Source organism: Balaenoptera musculus, chromosome 20 (assembly GCF_009873245.2).
Source record: "Balaenoptera musculus isolate JJ_BM4_2016_0621 chromosome 20, mBalMus1.pri.v3, whole genome shotgun sequence".
In the NCBI taxonomy this organism is placed as follows: domain Eukaryota; kingdom Metazoa; phylum Chordata; class Mammalia; order Artiodactyla; family Balaenopteridae; genus Balaenoptera; species Balaenoptera musculus.
The window spans coordinates 7754139-7771599 of NC_045804.1; the positions used below are offsets into that span (position 1 = coordinate 7754139).

Here is a 17461-nt window from a genome sequence, read left to right on the forward strand (position 1 = left end):
CCAAATGTGAACAAGGCACCAGGAGAATTCGTTTATTGGAAGCACTGGGTTGAGGGAAGAGGGAGGAAAACAGAGCTGCTCATCTCCATCCAGGTCAGGGGAGAGAGCCCAACACCGGGAGTCAGACAGAGGGAAGACCCACCCTCTCGGGTTGGGCTGCTCTGGGGCCAGGGGTGCATGCATCCTACCTCCCCGCGCACACGCGCTCCTGTGACCGCTTTGGCCCCCATCAGCGCAGGGAGCGCAGGACCGTGCGGGAGGCCGAGCGGTAGCAGCGGTACCCCTCCAGCGAGGCTGGGAGGAGCAGCAGGCCGCTCAGGGGGTCCTTCCGGCAGCGCCCCATGGCCTCCTTGTAGCTCAGCCGTTCCTTGGAGATGGGGTCTGTCAAATCCTTCTCGTAGCTGGCCTCGTCCTGCAGGAGCTGGGCCAGCTCTTCACTGATCATGCCGGAGAGCACGGCCTGCGCCGTGGGGATGCGGCCCGTCCTCTTGGGGTCGATGAGCCCTCCGGTCAGGTGCTGCACCCACAGGTGTGGGAGCACGCTCTCCTGGGACATCCAGCCCTTCTGAATGGCCTCACCCACCGACAGCCTCTTCTTGGTGACGGGGTCCTCGATGCCGGTGAAGCACTTCTGGGCATTGAGCAGCTTCTTCGCTGAGCTGTTTTCAATCAGCCCCCTCTCCACAGCCTTGTGTACGGAGTAGCGCTCCCGGCTGAGGAGGTCCACGATGCCCCCTGTGGCTGCCTGCGCCTCCAGCAGCTTCTGCCCGGTAATGGGGTCCAGCATGTTCTTGGCCACGGCCGTCTTGATGGTGACCTTGTTGTCCGTGGTTGTGTCGTAGACGCCGGCGATGGGGAAGCTGTCCTCGCTGAGCCTGAGAGAGAAGCCGAGAGAGGAGCCGGGAGAGAAGAATCTGGTGCTCTGGGCGGCCGGGGAGGCCAGCGGGGACCTGGAGATGATGGTGCCCATGGAGAGGGAGGAGCAGGGCTTGGTCTCCCCGGCCACGAGCAGGGCGAACTCGCTGATGGGGAGATGGCCGTCCCTGTAGAGGTGGTACTCCTCCTTGGAGACGCGCCGGCAGCGCAGGGCGGCCTCGATGGAGTACTGCTTGCCGCTCTTGCGGTCCAGGAGCACAGATTCCTCCCCATGGGGACCCGAGGTGGTGACCTCCTCCCAGTCACACTCGAGCTCCTGCAGCTGGAGGTACTGGCCTCGGTCGATGATGCCCCACTTGTAGGCCTTGTACGGGGACAGGCCCTTCCCCGTCTCGGGCTCCAGGATGGAGATCTTGGTGGAGAGGTTGGTCTCTCGCGTCTGGGTCTCCTGGTTGAGCTCCTCCCGGCTCACCTTGGTGTGGAGGTCCCAGAGGGTCCTCTCCTTCTCGTAGATCTGGTCCTTCTCGCGGAGGATGGCCGTCTCGAGCTGCGAGAGCTCCTGGCCCCGCTGGGCTGCCCCCTGCCGCTCGCGCTCTGTCTTCCGGCTGAGCAGCTTCGACTCCTCCTGCAGGCTCAGCACCTTCTGCTGCTTCTGCCTCTCCAGCTCCTGCAGCTCCTCCTGCAGCTGCCTGCACTCCTGGCTCCTCTGGTCCCGGGCCTTCTGGAGCTCGGCTTCCTCCCGCGACCAGGTCCTCCTCTGCGCCTCCGCCCGGTCTATCTGCTCCCGCAGGCGCCTCGCCGCCTCCTCCCGGCTCTGCCGGGTTGCGCGCTCCCTGTTGAGCATCTCCCACACCTGGGAACGCTCTCCCTCCAGGACCGGGTCCTTCTCCACCCTGATCACTTCCTTGTAGATGGTCTTCTCCTGCAGTTTGGTTTTCTGGAGCACGTCGATCTGCACCTGCAGGTTCTCGCACTCCCGACGCAGCTCGGTCACCTGGGTCTTCTCCTGGTCCAGGTCCCGCCGCTGGCCTTCCGCCGACTTCTCCAGATCCGGGTCCTTCTCCAGCTGGACCACCTCCTCCACGATGACCTCCTGCACTGCAGGAGGCCGCTTCTCCAGCTCCTGGACCCTCAGGGTCAGCTGCCGCAGCTCCCGCTCCACAGCCAGCTTCTTGCCGCGTTCCTCCGGGAAGCTGAGCAGGCCCTCGTCCTCCTGCACGGCGGCCCGCAGCTGCTGCACCTCCCGCTCCAGCTGCCGCCGCCGGCCCGCCTCCTCATCCAGGCTCCGGCTCAGCCGGCCGTGCTCCTCGCGGAGCTTCGGGTCCCTCCGGGTGACCACCACCTCCTGCACCACCACCTTCTCCTCGGGCCGCCTCCTCTCCAGCAGCAGGTACTTGTTCTGCAGCTCGTAGACCACGTCCTCAGCCGCCCGTCGCTTCTGGGCCGCTTCCCGCACCTCCCGGCGCAGCCGCTCGGCCTCCTGCTCCAGGACCGGGTCCTTCTCGTGGCGCACCACCTCCTTGTTCACCGTCTTGGTCTCCACCTTGGAGCGCTCCCGTCTCCACTCGTCGCGCTCCCCCTGCAGCCGGATGAGCTGCTCCTGGGCCCGCCCGCTGCCGTTGACCAGCTCGTTGAGCTGGGCCTTCAGGTGGTCCATCTCCCGCAGCACCTCCGGGTTCCTCTCGTGCCTCACCACCTCCTGCGTCACCTGCTTGTACTCCACCACGGGCTTCTGCGCCCGCAGGGCCACCAGCTCGGGCAGCAGCCGCGCCGCCGCCTCCTCCACGCCGCTCCTCTTGCGGGCGGTCTCCTGCAGCTCGGCCCTGAGCCGCGCCATCTCCCGCTCCGTCTCCGGATCCACCTGGAAGATCTCGTGGACACGCTCCTGCAGGTCCACCCTGGGCTTCTGCTTCTCCTCCACGCTGTGCTTGCCGCGCAGCTCCTTCAGCTCCCCGGCCAGCGCCTCGTTCTCCTGCCTCTCCGCCTCCAGGAGGCTCCTCAGCCTGGACGCCTCTCGGAGGCGGCCTGGGTCCTGCTCCACCCTCTTCACCTCCTTCACGATCACCTTCGGCTGCACGGCGCGGATCGCCTGCTCCAGCTCCGCGATGCGAGCCTGCAGCCCGGCCACGGCTGCCTCCACCCCCTTCCTCTGCGCCGCGTCCTCCTGCATCTGCAGCCTCAGGGCCTGGGCTGCCTTGACCATTTCCAGGTCCTTCTCCACCTTGACCACTTCTTTCACCACGACCTTCTCCTTCACGTTCGCCTCTTTCTGCTCAAGGGCCAGCAGCTCCATCTTCAGCGCCTCCAGTTGGGCCAAGACGGCGGTGTTCTCCCCCCGCAGGAGCTGGATCTCGCTGCTGAGCTGGGCCGCCTGGCCGTCCAGGCCAGGGTCCCTCTCGATCTGGGTGACCTCCTTGGTCAGCAGGTGAGGCTGCGTGGCCTTCCTCTGGTTCTCTAGCTGCACGACCTTCTGGGCCGCCGCCTCCAGATCTGCCTGCAGGCCAGCCCGCTTCTTGCCCTCGTCCTCCACCTGGGACTTCGCCCTGGACAGGGTGCTCTCCAGCTGGGGGTCCCGGGAGAACTCCACCACTTCCTTCTCCTCCAGTTTCTCCAAGGGCTGCTGGGTCTTCAGTTGCAGCAGCTGGCTCCTCTGCTCCTCTAGCTCGCGCTGCACCTGGGCCACCCGCTTCCTCTCCTCCTCCAGCTGGGACTTCAGGGCCTCTGACTCTCTCCGGGCTCGGGCTGGGCTCTCGGACCCCTGCCGTGCGTCATGGGTCACCTGGATGTCCTCACTGAGCTCCTTCTGCAGGGTGAGAAGAAGAGGGGAGAGTCCTGGGGTGAGGGGAGGAAAGGGATAAGCCCACCACACCCTCCTGAGATCAGGACCCTTTCCTGCTTCCTGAGACTTCCTAGTAGGTCCTGGGAGGTGGACCTGAAGACCTGGGATGCTTGGAGGTAGGATTTTGAGAGGCTCCATCGACGCCCAGGATGTTAGGATTCAAGGCAGCGTTCAGGCCGCGTCTGCACTAGAACGTGCAAATAGGAAGGTCCTCCCTTCCTAAACTTTCCTCCTTCCACTTCCACCCAGGCTCCCAGAAATGGGCCCGCACTCCTCTGGGGGACCCTGGAGTACGCCTCTGGGTGGGAAGAAGCTGGCCAGTCACCAAGAGTCATGGAGAGCACCCGGCTCCTGGTCTCTCGGGGATGGAGACCTAGGTGGCCTCTTGCCCACTGGGGCTGGATCCTAGGCTGAAGACTTTGTGGGGATTCTCTCCCGTCCCCACCGGAGCACTGCCCAGTGGCGAAGCTGTGACCGCATTGAATGACATCTCTTGGTACTAACTCTGAGATGGTCACCAGCCTGTAAGAGCTGCTGGGGGAGGAAGGGAGCAGCACCTCCCTCAGGCTGCTGAGCTGTCCCGGGGCTGCAGGCTGCAGTGGCGGGGAGGAAGGGACGCCTGCCAGGTCAGCCACCGGGCCAGGCTGCCTAGTGTGGGAGCGGATGGGCCTCACCCCCATACCTTCTCCAGAATCTTTCCGGCAAACTCCAGCTGGCGCAGTTGCTGCTGGTGCGCGGCTGCAACTTCAGCGTAGGCCTTCATCAGGTCCTTCTCCTGGAGAGGCCACAGGGAGGTTGGGGAGGGCGGTGTCAGCTCCTGCCTCAGAGGCTGCGGAGCCCAGCGGCGGCGGTGTTGAGGAATGAGGAATACAGAGCCCCGGCTCACCTGGGCCTGGATGGTCTCCTGCAGGGGAGCCACTCGGGGTGTCTTGGGGGCCGCCCCCGCCTGGGTGGGCTCCAGGGAGCAGCGGTAGGTGTCTGCCTGCAGCTCATAGTCCTGAGCAGGGGGGGAAGGGACAACAGGCTGGCCCTCAGCGGGGGGAGGGGGGAGGGGGAGGAGGGGGCTGTCGGAGGGAGGGAGGGAGGGAGGGTGGGTGGGTGGGAGATAAAAGGGACAAGCTGAAGTAACTGCTCACCTGGAGGGCCGCCTGCAGGTGCTGGGAGAGGCGGGATGCCTTGGCCCTGTCCTGCTCTCGGCCCTGGATCTCCTGCAGCAGCCTCTGCCGGGGCAGAAGGGAAAGTCAGGAAACACCACTCACCTGGACTCTCCTCCAGCCGGGCGCCTCCAGGGCCTCAGGCAGCCGGCCAGCACCGCCCAGAGGCAGGAAGGGCTCTGCGCGAAACTGCCTTTCCCCCACTGTGATCCACCGTGGCCTCTGCTCAGGACATTTCACCCCTCCACACGCACACCTGGCCACGCTATTTATTCCTCAGGCCTCAGCCTGGGTGTCAGTTCCTTCCAGACTGCTTGCCCCGACCCCCATGCACATCCCGCAGTGGGCTCCCCCAGTGCTCTGGCTTCTCCACCAAAGCACTTATCAGCATCATGGCCTGGGATGCACTGGCCTCCGCCTCAGACTGTGGGCTGCCTGAGGGCCGGGCTGTACCCCCGCCCCTGGTTCATTACCAGCATGTAATAGGGGCTTGGCAAGTATGAGGAAGAGGACGCAGTAGGAGTTGGAACGCTCAGGAGCATAAGGCCCGCTGTCCACCTCGGACCAGACAGAGAAGGGCTGGCTGTTTCTGTGGGCAAATTGGAGCATTTGGGGTGGGGGGTGTGACACAAGGCCTCTGGGGTCTGAGCTTTGAGGTCATTAAAACACTGGCCACTAGAGGGCCACCTGCACACAGGCAGCTCTCCCTGTTGGGCGGGTGGCCAGGGAAAGGGATGAGGTTTGAGGGCCCAGCTCTGGGTACCGGCCCCCAGGTCGCCTGCAGCCCCAGCTCCTCACCTTCTGCACCTGCAGCTTGTAGGCAATCTGGTTGGGCCCGTCTCTGGGCCGCACCTCGTTGCGGGGCAGGTGCTCGAGCCAGGAGTTCAGGTTGTCCCTGCAGCTCTTGAACTGCTGGTAGGTGAGGTCAGCGTCCTGCACCATCTTCTCCCTGCAGGAGGACGAGGCCCAGAGCAGAGGTGAGAGCTGCCCTCAGGGGACAGATGAGGGGTGCACGGAGGAGGCTGGTGGGCGCCTCCCTCCCTGGGACAGGTCAGGAGGGCTGAGTGACCCACCGTGCCGATCCCCTAACTCTGGCCCTGTGCTGGAGCTGGGCATTCAGAGATGGACCGGACACTCTCTGCCAGGTACCACCTGGGAGGTCGGTGCCGTTACTCTCCCTTTTTTTTTTTCCTTTTTTAATTTATATGGATGCGCCGGGTCTTAGTTGTGTCACATGGGATCTTCGTTGCCGTGTGCGGGATCTTTAGTTTCGGCACGCGGGATCTAGTTCCCTGACCAGGGATCAAACCCGGGCCCCCTGCATTGGGAGCGCGGAGTCTTAACCACTGGACCGCCGGGGAAGTCCTCTATCCCATTTTAGAGGTCAGGAAACTGAACCTCAGAGAGGTGAAGTCGCCAGTCCAAGGTCACACAGCTCACCAGCCGTGGCCACCGTGCACTGTGGGGCTGTGCCATGAGCCGCGACGGCCCAGCACTCACCGCAGGTCCAGCTGGTCACCCACGGAGTGGTAGCGGTCCGTGAGGGCCCGCACCTGGCGCTGCTGGCGCGGCAGGTCTTGGCAGAACTCGTGGAAATTGCTGTGCAGCGCGCTGCACGTGTGCTCGGCGGCCTTCAGCTGGCGCTGCAGCCCCAGCACGCAGGCCTGCTGCTCCAGCAGCTCCCTCCGCTGGCGCTGGGGCAGGAGGGGACACAGCGTGATGCACCCTCATGGTTCGGTCGGACACCACGTCCACCCTCCACCTGCCCTCAAATGCTTGGGCAGGCTGTGGCCCCCTTCTACCAGGAGGCCACCCAGCCCCTCACCTGCAGCTCGCTGACCCTCTCCTGCAGCGCGCCTGGGCCTACAGGGATGGGGGCCTCCTGCACCAGGGTGGACTCGAAGCCTCGGACGACCCTGTCCGCATCCCGGATCTGCCGCTCCAGACCCAGGGCAGCCTTGGCTCTGCCACAGAGGAGGCCAAGGGTCAGACGCCCCTTTGGCCGCACCCGTGCGGCCTCGCCCAGCGACCCCCATCCCCAGAGCACTCACTTCTCCCCGTAGAGTCTGCAGAGAACCTGCACGTCACTGTACTTGTTCTTGACGTTGCTGAGGGCCACGGGTAGGTGCAGGGTGGCGGGGCCCGCAGGCTGCCCCGACAGAAACGCCTCACACTCCTGCTGGGCTGCCGCCTTCTCTGCTCCCAGGCTCTGCAGCCGCTGGGCCATGCCCTGGGGTGGGGCGGGGCTCAGGATCTCTGCTCTGGGCAGGTGGCTTCCACCCAGCCCTCCTGCCGTGTCAACCTAACTCTGCCCACGAGGCCTGAGAGCGTGGTGCGGATGTGCTGGGGCTCAGTTCCCATGTAGATGACCGTGGGCAAGTCAACCTCTCTGACCCTCAGTCTCCTCATCTACAGAATGCTTGATGGGAGGATGAGATGAGACCCTGTGAGTCAGGAGCTCTTGCCCACCTTGGTCTTCATGTCACTATCCTGTTCGCAAAACCTTCAGTTCCCTGCCCCCTCGCTCCAGGTCAGGCAGCAAAGCCCTAGCTCCATCCACTTGGGGTTATTGCGTTGATTCTTTTATCAGTTATTCACTCATCTAGTCCATAAGCCACTGGTGCCGACTCCATGCCGTGCACTGCCTCCTTTCCAGGTTAACTGGACCCCCGACACCCCTGACGCTGTGACTTCAAAACCCAAGGACCTACTTGGAGACTGCCAGGTCCCAGCGCAGTGGCAACCAAGGCCCGGCGTGGGCAGAGGTATCGTTGAGGCCGCACAGTGTCTCCTTCTGCCACTCCTGCTTCCTCCCCCTGCCGCCCCAGGACCCCATCTGCAGCACCTTTCCCACCTCTGGAGCCCTCCCGCTCCCGGCCAGCACTCTGAACCAGCTGAAACGCTACGGAACACGGCAGAGTGAAAATAACAAGTTGCACAATAACATGAACAACGTGCTTCAAATTTTTAAAAACGATATCCAAACAATATATTTGAGTAGAAACCGGTTTGGAAGGATACAACCCAAACTGCTGCCCCCCCGGGTGTGGGGGAGGGGCGGCTTTCACTGTTGGCACTTCTGAGTCCTTTTGGGATCATGTTTATACTCCTGCAACCTCTCCAGGGAGGCTCCCTGCCTGCCACCCGGGAGAAACCACCCCTAAGGTGCTCCAGGCTTCCTGCTGCTCTCGGGACTCTCGCCAGAACACCCCTCCAGCGTGGGGTACAGGGCCTTTACTCTGAGCCCTGCCCCTCTAGAACCTTCCTGGGCCTCGCTATACTTCATCCTCAGGACACCAGACGAGCTGGGTATTATTATGCCTTTTTTCAGGGATGAGGAAACCAAGGCCCAGAGAGGCTGAGTGAATTGCCCAAAGTCACAGAGCCAGTCAGTGGAGGGGCCAGGATGGGAACCAGCTTGTGTGAGTCCTGGACTGTCCACTCCCTTCTTCCACCTCGGGGCCCCATGGCTGCTCCCACACTTGCCTCGTCTTTACTTTGTGCATCCCCCAGGGCCGGACCACTTCTTATCCCAGCTGCCCTGGTTCACCCACCTTGTGGCTTTGGATGCGGCCCTCCAGGTCCTCCAGTGGTGTGGTGCGGCTCAGCGGGGCCCGGATCCAGGTCAGCACCTGCTTCTCTATCTGCCCCAGGTCCTCCTCCAGCCGGGTCATCTGTGTCAGGAGCTTCTGGGCCTGTGGGTCAGCTGGAGCTGAGCTGGTTGGAGCTGGGGGAAGAGAGTGCCTGTGAGGGCCCAGGGCCTACCTCACGTCTGCCTGGTGGGCCCCTCCCTGAGTGCCTGCAGAGGGTCCTGTGGCGGGTAGGGCGGGAGGGCCGCGGGCAGGGCCTAACTGAGGGAGGGACATCCCCAGGGGCTTGCCAACCCAGGAGATGGAATCCCCAGAGCAGAAATCCTTAATTCAGGGTCACACCCTGCCCGTGGCAGCCCTCACAGTGACCGGAGTCGAGTCTACTCCCTCTGTCCCAGTAGTGCCTCCCCCTGTTGCCTGGCCAGCCCTCGGTACCCTTCTGGCTAGGCCGTAAGGGCTCCGCAGCACTGGCCTTCAGGCGGCTCTGGACTGTGGTCAGTTTCTGCTTCAGGGCCTGCAGCTCCGAGGCCAGCCTGGAACAAGGAGGAGATCAGAGAAGGACGTCCCTCCACTCTCTCCCCTCGGCCCCAGCAGTCACTGGTCCAGGCGAAGGCCAGGCAATGGCCTCAAACCACACGGCCCGTTCTGGGCCCACAGCCTGCCTCCTGTCCCTGAGGATCCCCAGGCAAACCCACCTGGAGGCCCTGGCCACAGCTTCAGGGTCCGGAGCTGGGATGCAGAAGCAGGCGGCTGGGGCACGTTTGGTCTCGCCTGCCGGGCCCTGGACCACCCAGGTGTGCGAGTCAGTGTTGTCTATCAGCGTATATTGCTCACCCTGGAGCAGCTGCACCTAGGGGGCAGGTGGGGAGGGGCTCATGCAGGCTCAGGGGCCGGGCAGGAGAAGGGATCAAGGCCAAGATGGGTAGAGGCTGGGGACGGGGACAGGTAGAGGGACAGGGGCTGGGGCAGGGGCAGGGACGGGCCAGAGGCGGGACAGGGCTTGGAGAGGGGTAGTGCTCGGGCAGGGGCGGGGCAGGGGGCGGGGGCAGTGGCAGGAGTGGGTAGGAGGGGGAGGGGAGGGACTGGAGGGGGCAGGGGTGGGGTGGGCGGGGCCGGAGGAGCTGGGCAGGCAGAGACTGTACTTCTCCCGTGTCCCAGTCACAGATGCTGTTCACGTGCAGGGCCTGCTGGGGTGGGTTCCTGCGCTGCGGCAGAGGGGCCACCTCCCGGCTCCGCAGCTGCAGGTCCCCAACAGTCTTTTCGGCCACAGCCAGCTGCTTCTCCTCTGCCTGCAGGGATCCAGACAATGGGGGCTCAGGCCAGCCTCATACCTGCCCCCCAGGAGGGCCGGGGAGGGGTCTGGCCCTCATGAAGACAGGGTCTCTTAGTCAGCAAAGTAAAAGGAGCCCCTCCCAGGGCACCCAGGATCCCAGGGCCTGCTGCTTGGGGTGGGGTAGGAGGCTGCCCAGCACCACCCAGGCCTGCAGAGCGGGAGCTGGAGGGGCCTCAGAGCTCTTCTGGGCAGCCCCTGTCACATCACCCACGAGGAAACTGAGGTCCGGAGGTGGGAAGGGCTTGCTGGTAACAGACCAGGCTCCTCCTGCTGCAGCCGACCTCCTTCTCCTGCTCCCAAGGCTGGGACTCCGGGCAGCACTAAGTACCCGGGAGGCCTGAGGCCCAGACACACAGGCAGGCCCCGTTCCCAGGAGTGGGTACAGGGGCTGGGTGGGGCCATCTCACCTCCAGCTGCAGCAGCTCTGTTGGGGCGCCAGGTGGGCCCCCCGGGGCAGGGCTGTACTGGGTGTCCAGGCTGGAGTTGAGCTTTGCCAGGGTCTGGCTGACAGAGTCGGCCTCTTCCTGGAACTGAGGTCGGTGAGTGGTCAGGGGCAGAGCTGGGGCACCCGCTGCCCTAGGGCACCCCGCAAAGCAGCTCAATGCAAACCGGTTAAACCCAAACTGCCACTTGCCATTGGTCTTTCTACCCAGGCAGTGCAGTCTTTTTAACTAAACTGCTCTGCAAATCAGGCATTTTGAGGTCACTGAATTTAATTTCTTTTAGTGTTGTAAAACACTTTGATTTTCGTCCTTCCTGCACAGATGAAGGGCAGTGCCCCTCCCGCCTCACTCTAGCACCTGGAGTCCTGGCTGGGACCCCGGGTGCCCAGGGTGCCTCAGAGTAGAAGCCGGGAGTGTGCTTTAAAGAAACATCCTACAGTTGGGTGATATTACGGAATTCTCATCAGTGGGTGTGAGAATGGTATTGTGGATATAGAGGAAAATGCCTTTTAAAAAAAAGAAAAGGGAAGGAAAAAAATCCTTGACTTGTGTCTTTCTCAAAGTATATAAACCACTTTAGTTGGAAATTATTAAAAAAAGAAGTCCCTGTTGTATATATACATTTTTTTATTTTTAATTTTTTTCTTTTTTTTTCTTTTTCTATCTGTAAGTCTATAACATCACTGTTTGTCAACCCTTGTTTCATTACTGTCCCTTCTAAGGAGTTTTTTAGACATTTTTTTCGTTACTTTCCCCATTGTCGCCATGAAATTTTAGTATTATAGATATGTTGTATATCCTTTACGTATGTATATCTGTGATTTACGCATAAAAAGAATAAGATTTTTTTTTTCGCCCATGAGAGCCAACTTTCATCCCCCAGGAGTGATATCACCCTGTTGAGGATGTATGTGTGACATTATTTTCCCCCCGGGAACTAGTCGCAACAACACAGCTCTGTCTTTTTATTCGGTGCCTTGACCCCCGAGATGCGAGCGTGTCCTGCGGCGGCTTCCAGACACACCGCCGTGCCCCTGCCCGGCCCTGCCCGCAGGCTCACCCGGCTGTAACCCTCCACGTGCTGCAGCTGGCTCTCCTGGCAGATGCACAGGTTCAGGAAGTTCTGCCACTCCAACTTCAGGGCCTCCTGGTGGGCCTGGGGGCAGCAGCACGGAGTCCTCGGACCATGCCCCGACCTGGTCCATCCACCCGCCCACCCACTCTGCTGGTCCTGCCCACCGTCCCCGACCCGAGTGGTGTCTCCCTCTCCGTCTTCCCAGCCTCCCTGGGAAGCTTCCCGAGCGAGGGAGTTAGGGTCCCCGAGGCAGCAGGGAGTGTGTGGGCCTTCGCACCCGGATGGGCCCCACGGCCGGGTGCCCGAGCTCCACCATGTGCTCCCCCTCATACTCCAGCTGGTTCACGCACTGCTCCTGGCTCAGCAGCTCGTGCTGCCTGAAGTGCTGGGACAGAGGCGGGGAGCGGGCGGTGAGGACGAGGACATCCTCGTTCCCCCACCTCGCCCCCACTTGCCCGCACTGACCTCGTACTCCCTCCGCACGCCCACGGGGTCTGCCATGAGGTCGCTCCAGTCCTGCTGCAGGATGCGCTGCTGCTGCTGGGCCAGGGCGCTCAGCTGGCGCGTGCAGCCCTGCAGGTGCGTGTACAGGCTGCCTAGGCTCTGCCCTCGCCACGAGGCTGCCTTCTGTGCTCGGGCGAGAGGCCGGGAGAGAGAAGGGGCAGCAAGAGGCACCATCACGCTGTGCCCCACTCGCAGCCCGCCAGCCCGCCCGCCCGCCAGCCCGTCCCTTCCCCCTGCTCACCAGGAGATCCTGGTATTGGCTCTGGATGGTGGCCGTGTCCTGCCTCGACCAAGGGAGAGAGAACGCGAGCGCAGTGAGAGATGGGGTGCAGGGGAGAATGTCCCCACGTCCTAGGCCTCCCGTGCCCCCCTCCTCCATCCCTAGCCCTAGAGGGCCAGCCAGGCCTCACTCAGGATCTGATGGGAGAAAGGGAACTGGGGGTGGGGCCGGGGCCAAGCAGGGATGTGCGTCCGACAGCTCACCCACCGGCCCTATGAGGCTCCGCAGCTGCTGCCCATAGGCCTCGATCTCCTTCTTCAGGATGTTGTGCTCGGCGACCTGCTGCTCCAGCTCCGCCATGCCTGGCCCGTACTGGCCCTCACAGACCTGCTTCTGCAGAAGAGCTGGCCGCTCAGCTCTGCTGCAGGGCCTGGGGTGGGAGCCCTCCTGCACCTCCCCTCCCCCCGGCCCCTGGCATCCCCATCGGCAGAGGCGGAGCTGGTCACTGGGGCAGAGGGTGGACGGGTGGGCGCCTGGGTGAAGGGCTGCGGCTCACCCCGGGGAACGTGCTATTCTCCAGTGGCCCCGGCCGAGGCCTCAGCATCGCATGACTGAGGACCCTGAACCTCACTGGTCCCCAGCACTCAGGGCTCAGCCTCTGAAAAGTCTCCACGCTCTGCCCTGCCTCCTGCCGGGACACCCCCAGCCTGGCTCCAGGAGCCTTGCACACCCTGCCCTGTCCACGGCCCCCCACCCCGTCCCCTCATTGTTATCAGGGCACCCCTTCTGTCGTGACGTCAAAGCACAATTCCTCACGTGATGCTCAGGGTGCCGGTGACCTGGTTCTGCCTACCTGCCCAGAAAACCCCACTTCCCATCGCACCCCAGGCTTCCTCCAGGCCTCTTCCTTTTCTCTGGAATGTCCTCTCCTCACCACTTCACCCCAACCCATCCGAGCCCTCCCACCTGCAGGAAGCCTTCCCTGACTGCACCGCCGCCTCTGCCCACTCCCTTCCCAGATGGCCAGCTGCCCCCAGGTCCAAGCACGCATCAGCCCCTGACGAAACGCAGCTCTGGGTTGCCCTCTGCTTGCTGCTGGGTGTGACTTCCAGCTCCCTGAGGGGTCTCCGACTCTGGGGATGGCTCCTGACCTGCTTCTGCTCCAGCACCCGTGCCCAGTCGACCCTGGGCCCCACGTCAGGCGGCAGCACCATCCTCTCATACAGGGCGCGGTACTCGGAACACTCCTGGGTCACCCGCTCGTGCAGCTGCTTGATGCTGCCAAGGAAGTGGCCAGCAGGTCGGAGCTGGGCCCGGGGCTCCCCCCGGACGCCCAGCGCCTCCATCCTTGAGCCCCAGCCCCCCGCCGCCGCCCGCACCCCACTCACTCCTTCTCGATCTCCTCGGCCTGCAGGTGCTTGAGCCGCCGGGCCTTGTCCACGTCCAGGAAGAGGCCCTTCAGCAGCTCCTCGGCCTCCTTCAGGCTACGGCCCGCCTCCTCCCGGTGCTGCAGGGCCTGGCCCTGTTCGCGATGCTGCCGGTCCTGCGGCAGCAGATGGCATCCTCACTGACCACCGCTGCTGCCTGAGCCCCGCCCTGAGGGACTCTGGCCAACCTTTGTGCCCACGCTGGCAGAGGGCAGGGCATGGGCACCTGCGGGGCGGACTCAGGACACAGGGGAGGCCTGGGCCCCTCAAGCCCCTTTGACGCCCCAGGTTAGGAGCCCAACAGAGAAGGAGGGATAAGCCCTCTCTCCCACTGTGTTTGGAGAGTGGCCAGGGAAGGACGGGACTGTCTGTCCATCTTCACCACGACAAGTGGGCACAGGAGGGACCGCCAGGCATGGCAATGGGCCTCCCACATCCCCATGCCCTGTCACCTGCCCCCAGGCCTCACCTGCTGCAGCTTCTTCTGGGTCTCCAGGATGTCCCTCTCCACCTGGTCGGCTTTGGCCTGTATGCGAGAGATGAGCAGGGCCAGCTCCTTGGTGGCATCTCTGATGGGTGGTGGGGACAGAGGGTAGCGTGGTTGGAAAAGTTCCCTCTGTTTCCCTTGGGCAGAGGTCTGCCCACCTGGGTGGTGTCCCTTCCTCCGCCTGCCCCATCCTGCCCTACAGCCGGGCTCACTGCCCTGGAGAGAGGAGTCCCAGACCTGGGGAGCTCTGGCCTCTCTGTGGGAATCTCTGTGAGATACCCAGTTCTGGGCGGGGAAGCACTGCCTCCACAGGAGGGCTCAGAAAATGGGGGTCCCGGGTGTACGCCGCACCGCAGAGCCAGCAGACCTCACTGTCCTGGAAGTGTGTCCCCAACCCCGCCTAGCTCCCTGCCGCTTCTTCTGGCTGGAGGGCAGGCAGCCCGCAGGGGAGTGAGTGAATCACTGGCTCAGCCGCTAATACCTGAGACGGAACGGCTGGATCTTGGGGAGGGGCAGTTGGGCTGGCCGGGGACAGGGGAGCAGCAGCGTGTCCCCCAGCCCAACTTCCATTCACGCCAACCCTGTCTCCCCACCGCTGCCCCTGGGCTGTTCCTGTGCCCAGGCTAACAAGCTTCCAGAGGAGACACACAGCTCCGGGGCAGGGGGAGTCCACGAGATTGCCAGGGCACCCCAACCCTTTCCAGATTTAGGGGTTCAGAGCCCAAACTGGGACCTGACTTGCCGCAGGCCACACAGCCAGGAGCAGAGTATGAGCCTGAACTGGGTTGCCAGGGTCCTTTCCCAGCCTCTGTAGGGCGCCTCCTGTGGAACTGAGCTCACTCTGGAGCCCAGAGGCTCGAGCAGACCTAATAAAAGGCAGAGTGGTCTAAGCCTCAGGAGCACACACCCTGTGAGGTCACAATCCTGAGGAAGGTAAACCTTCATTAGCTGGGCCTTGAACCAGGGGACAAAGCAGAGGGGCGGTGACACAGACACAGTCTGAAAGAACTCTGACAGCCAGCCTGGTTTTTGTCCTTCTCCACCACTGCAGCTGTGTGGTCTTGGGCAAGTTACTTAACCTCTCTGTGCCTGAGGTTCCTCACCTGTAAAGTAAGGCTCTAGTAGTATCTACCTCACCCACCGTGTTACTGTGTTAAGAGAACTGATTCATCTGAAGTGTCCTGTGCAGAGTCAGCACCCAGTGTTAGTTTTTATTCCTCTAGAATGTAGGCGCTTCGAAGGCAGGGAGGGACCTGTCGATTCTGTTTACGATGGCATCCCCGGGGCCTAGACCAGTCTTGGCACACAGTAGGTGCTCAATAAATATGTGTTGAACAAGTAGATTGCACATAAGGGGAATGATGAGCCCTCTTGGGGCGGCTGCAGCCAGGACAGGGCCCTAGGGACCGAGCTGCCCAGCGGCCTCGCTGGGGACGGGAGCTCTGGGTCCTGAGCCTGGGAGCGCTGCTGGGAGGAGCACACTCCACGCTGGGCAGGGCCCAGGAGCCCCAGGGAGGACAGCTCACTCCAGTGAGTCTTAACTGCCATCTTTCCCGTCTGCCGAGAAGCCCAGCCTCTGAGTCGTCACCCTGAGCCCTACTGGGGTGATGGGCCTTTCATCTCCGCTCCCACCTCCACACCCAGGACCCCGCGAGCCGCCACCTCCACCCTGCAGAGGGGACTGATGGCCAGTGAGTGGGAGAAGGCCGGCCAAGTCTGCAGACTGTGTGGCTCTGGAGAGCTGGGCTGGGCCCTGCCGGGAGCTGGGGGAACTGAGAGAGGCTCTGAGGATGTCCTGGGCCCACGGGCCCCTCCCCCTTCCCTCCAGCACCCCCTCCACACACCCGTAGGGTGAAGGAATCATCTCAACTCTGTAATAAAATTCTCAAGACCCGAGGCGTGAGCCGGGTGGGGAAAGCTGCAGCCTGGACGTGGGGGCAGCACAGCCCTGCCTCCGGGCGCCCCACCTGCCACCTCTCGGCTTCTCCAGCCTCAGTCCTTCTGCCCACCCTGTGCTGTGCCCGGGTCCCAAGGGTCATCACAATCCAAGCGGAGCCTTGAGGGCAGAGCTATGGACAGGGAGACAGTCCCCCAGCCTCCCAGCAGAGGAAGGCAGCTGCTCAGGCCCCCATCCAGCACGTCTGCAGAGCAGCCTTAACCCGTGGCCCTCAGGCCCCCCGGAGAATGTGGGGAGCCCCAGGCCATCCCTGGTCTCCTGCCAGGGCTGGAGCTCGGCCTGGGCCGGGGAGAGAGAGTCCATCCCCGGGCTCTTGGCCTCAGGACACCGAATGCCAGCACTGGGCCGGCCCCGGCTCTGGCCTGGTCCCTCCCGCGCCACCCCGGCCCCAGCCCCCTCCCCCGGCCCCACTCACCGGCTGTGCTTGTTTGGGGACCCCTTGGGGGAGTCTTTGGCCAGGGAGGCCTTGGGGGACCCCTTCCCCTGGGAGCCTTTGCTCAGCCCCTTGAACATGGTCGTGAAGGCAGGTGCGGGCTCGGGCTGGGCTTGGCCGGCGATGGCAGGCGGGTGGCCGGCGATGGCAGGCGGGCGGCAGGCGGGCGGCAGGCGGGCGGCAGGCGGGCGGCAGGCGGGCGGCAGGCGGGCGGCAGGCGGGTGGCAGGCGGGCGGCAGGCGGGCGGCAGGCGGGCGGCAGGTGCGAGTCCTCGCTGGCTGTTCAGCTGGGCTCTGGCGAGGTGGGGAGGCCGGGCACTGGGCGGGCGGATTTCGTGCGGCCCCTCCCTGCAGGTGAGGCGGGCGAGCAGCCGGGGCTGTGCGCATGCACCCACGCTTGCCCACACCCCACTCACGCCAGCTCCTGCACAACCAGTTTGGGAGGAAAGGGCACAGCCCAGAGGGCGGGGCGCCCGAGCCTGCCCGACTCTCAGAGAAGGTTTGGACTTGTTACACTCACACGCCCAGAGCCAGAGGGAGTCGGCAGAGATCACACCCAGATGTGGAAATAGCCGGGCCCAGGAGGGACAGGGCTGACAGACGTGAGTGCGTCCGTGTGTATGCACGCACAGGCTCAGGGACCGAGGCCCCACCTTAGAGCTTGGGCTCAAGGTTAATAACCACCTCCAGCCAACACAGTGCTGTCAGGCACGCCCCCGCCCACGGCTCTCAGCCCGCCGGGGGGCTGCTCCCTGCCAGCTCAGGGTGGGTGGGAGGCCCCGGGCTCTCTGCTCGCCACCCGGGTGTCCAGGTCTCTGTTCCATGTCCTCCACCGACATGGTGGGGCAGCCAGGGGGCATTCACCCCTGGCAACTGGCACGAGGTACATTTTAAAAGTGGACACCACCCAGCCCGCTCCCCAGAGCACCACCCCACAGTCCTGCAGCCCGCTTTTCCTGGTGGGCTGGTTGTCCCATCTGTCCGTGGCTCCGGGGCCGGATGCAGTCAGATGCGCATTGCTGGCATCCTCAGAAGTTTCAGAACAGCGCCAGAGGGGTCCCTCCCCCAAGGGCCCCCAGCACTAGCCTTTGGGTGCTGCTGAGCCCAGGGTCTGGAGGAGCCTC

At 63.7% G+C, this 17461-nt stretch overlaps 1 protein-coding gene across 5 annotated transcripts; it reads right to left on the bottom strand.

The window, feature by feature from the left end:
• Positions 1–18: 18 nt before the first annotated feature.
• On the bottom strand, positions 19–16729 carry EVPL (envoplakin). Of its 5 annotated transcripts, none has more exons than XM_036837479.1 (23): positions 16535–16728; positions 16321–16453; positions 13931–14030; positions 13423–13577; positions 13186–13312; positions 12302–12427; positions 12056–12094; positions 11776–11937; positions 11588–11695; positions 11296–11391; positions 10200–10322; positions 9602–9748; positions 9155–9309; positions 8823–8992; positions 8424–8596; positions 6921–7099; positions 6695–6833; positions 6370–6563; positions 5668–5818; positions 4852–4935; positions 4602–4712; positions 4398–4490; positions 19–3679 (listed from the first exon to the last, which is right to left on the bottom strand). In XM_036837479.1, exons 1-23 carry the CDS (start codon positions 16722–16724, stop codon positions 230–232), a joined length of 6405 nt encoding a protein of 2134 aa, XP_036693374.1. In that variant the 5' UTR covers positions 16725–16728; the 3' UTR covers positions 19–229. The 5 variants fall into 5 exon arrangements, with proteins under 5 accessions (XP_036693374.1, XP_036693375.1, XP_036693372.1 ...); XM_036837480.1 differs by having other exon boundaries at positions 8895–8992; positions 16535–16727; XM_036837477.1 differs by having other exon boundaries at positions 4398–4712; positions 16535–16729.
• Positions 16730–17461: the final 732 nt, after the last annotated feature.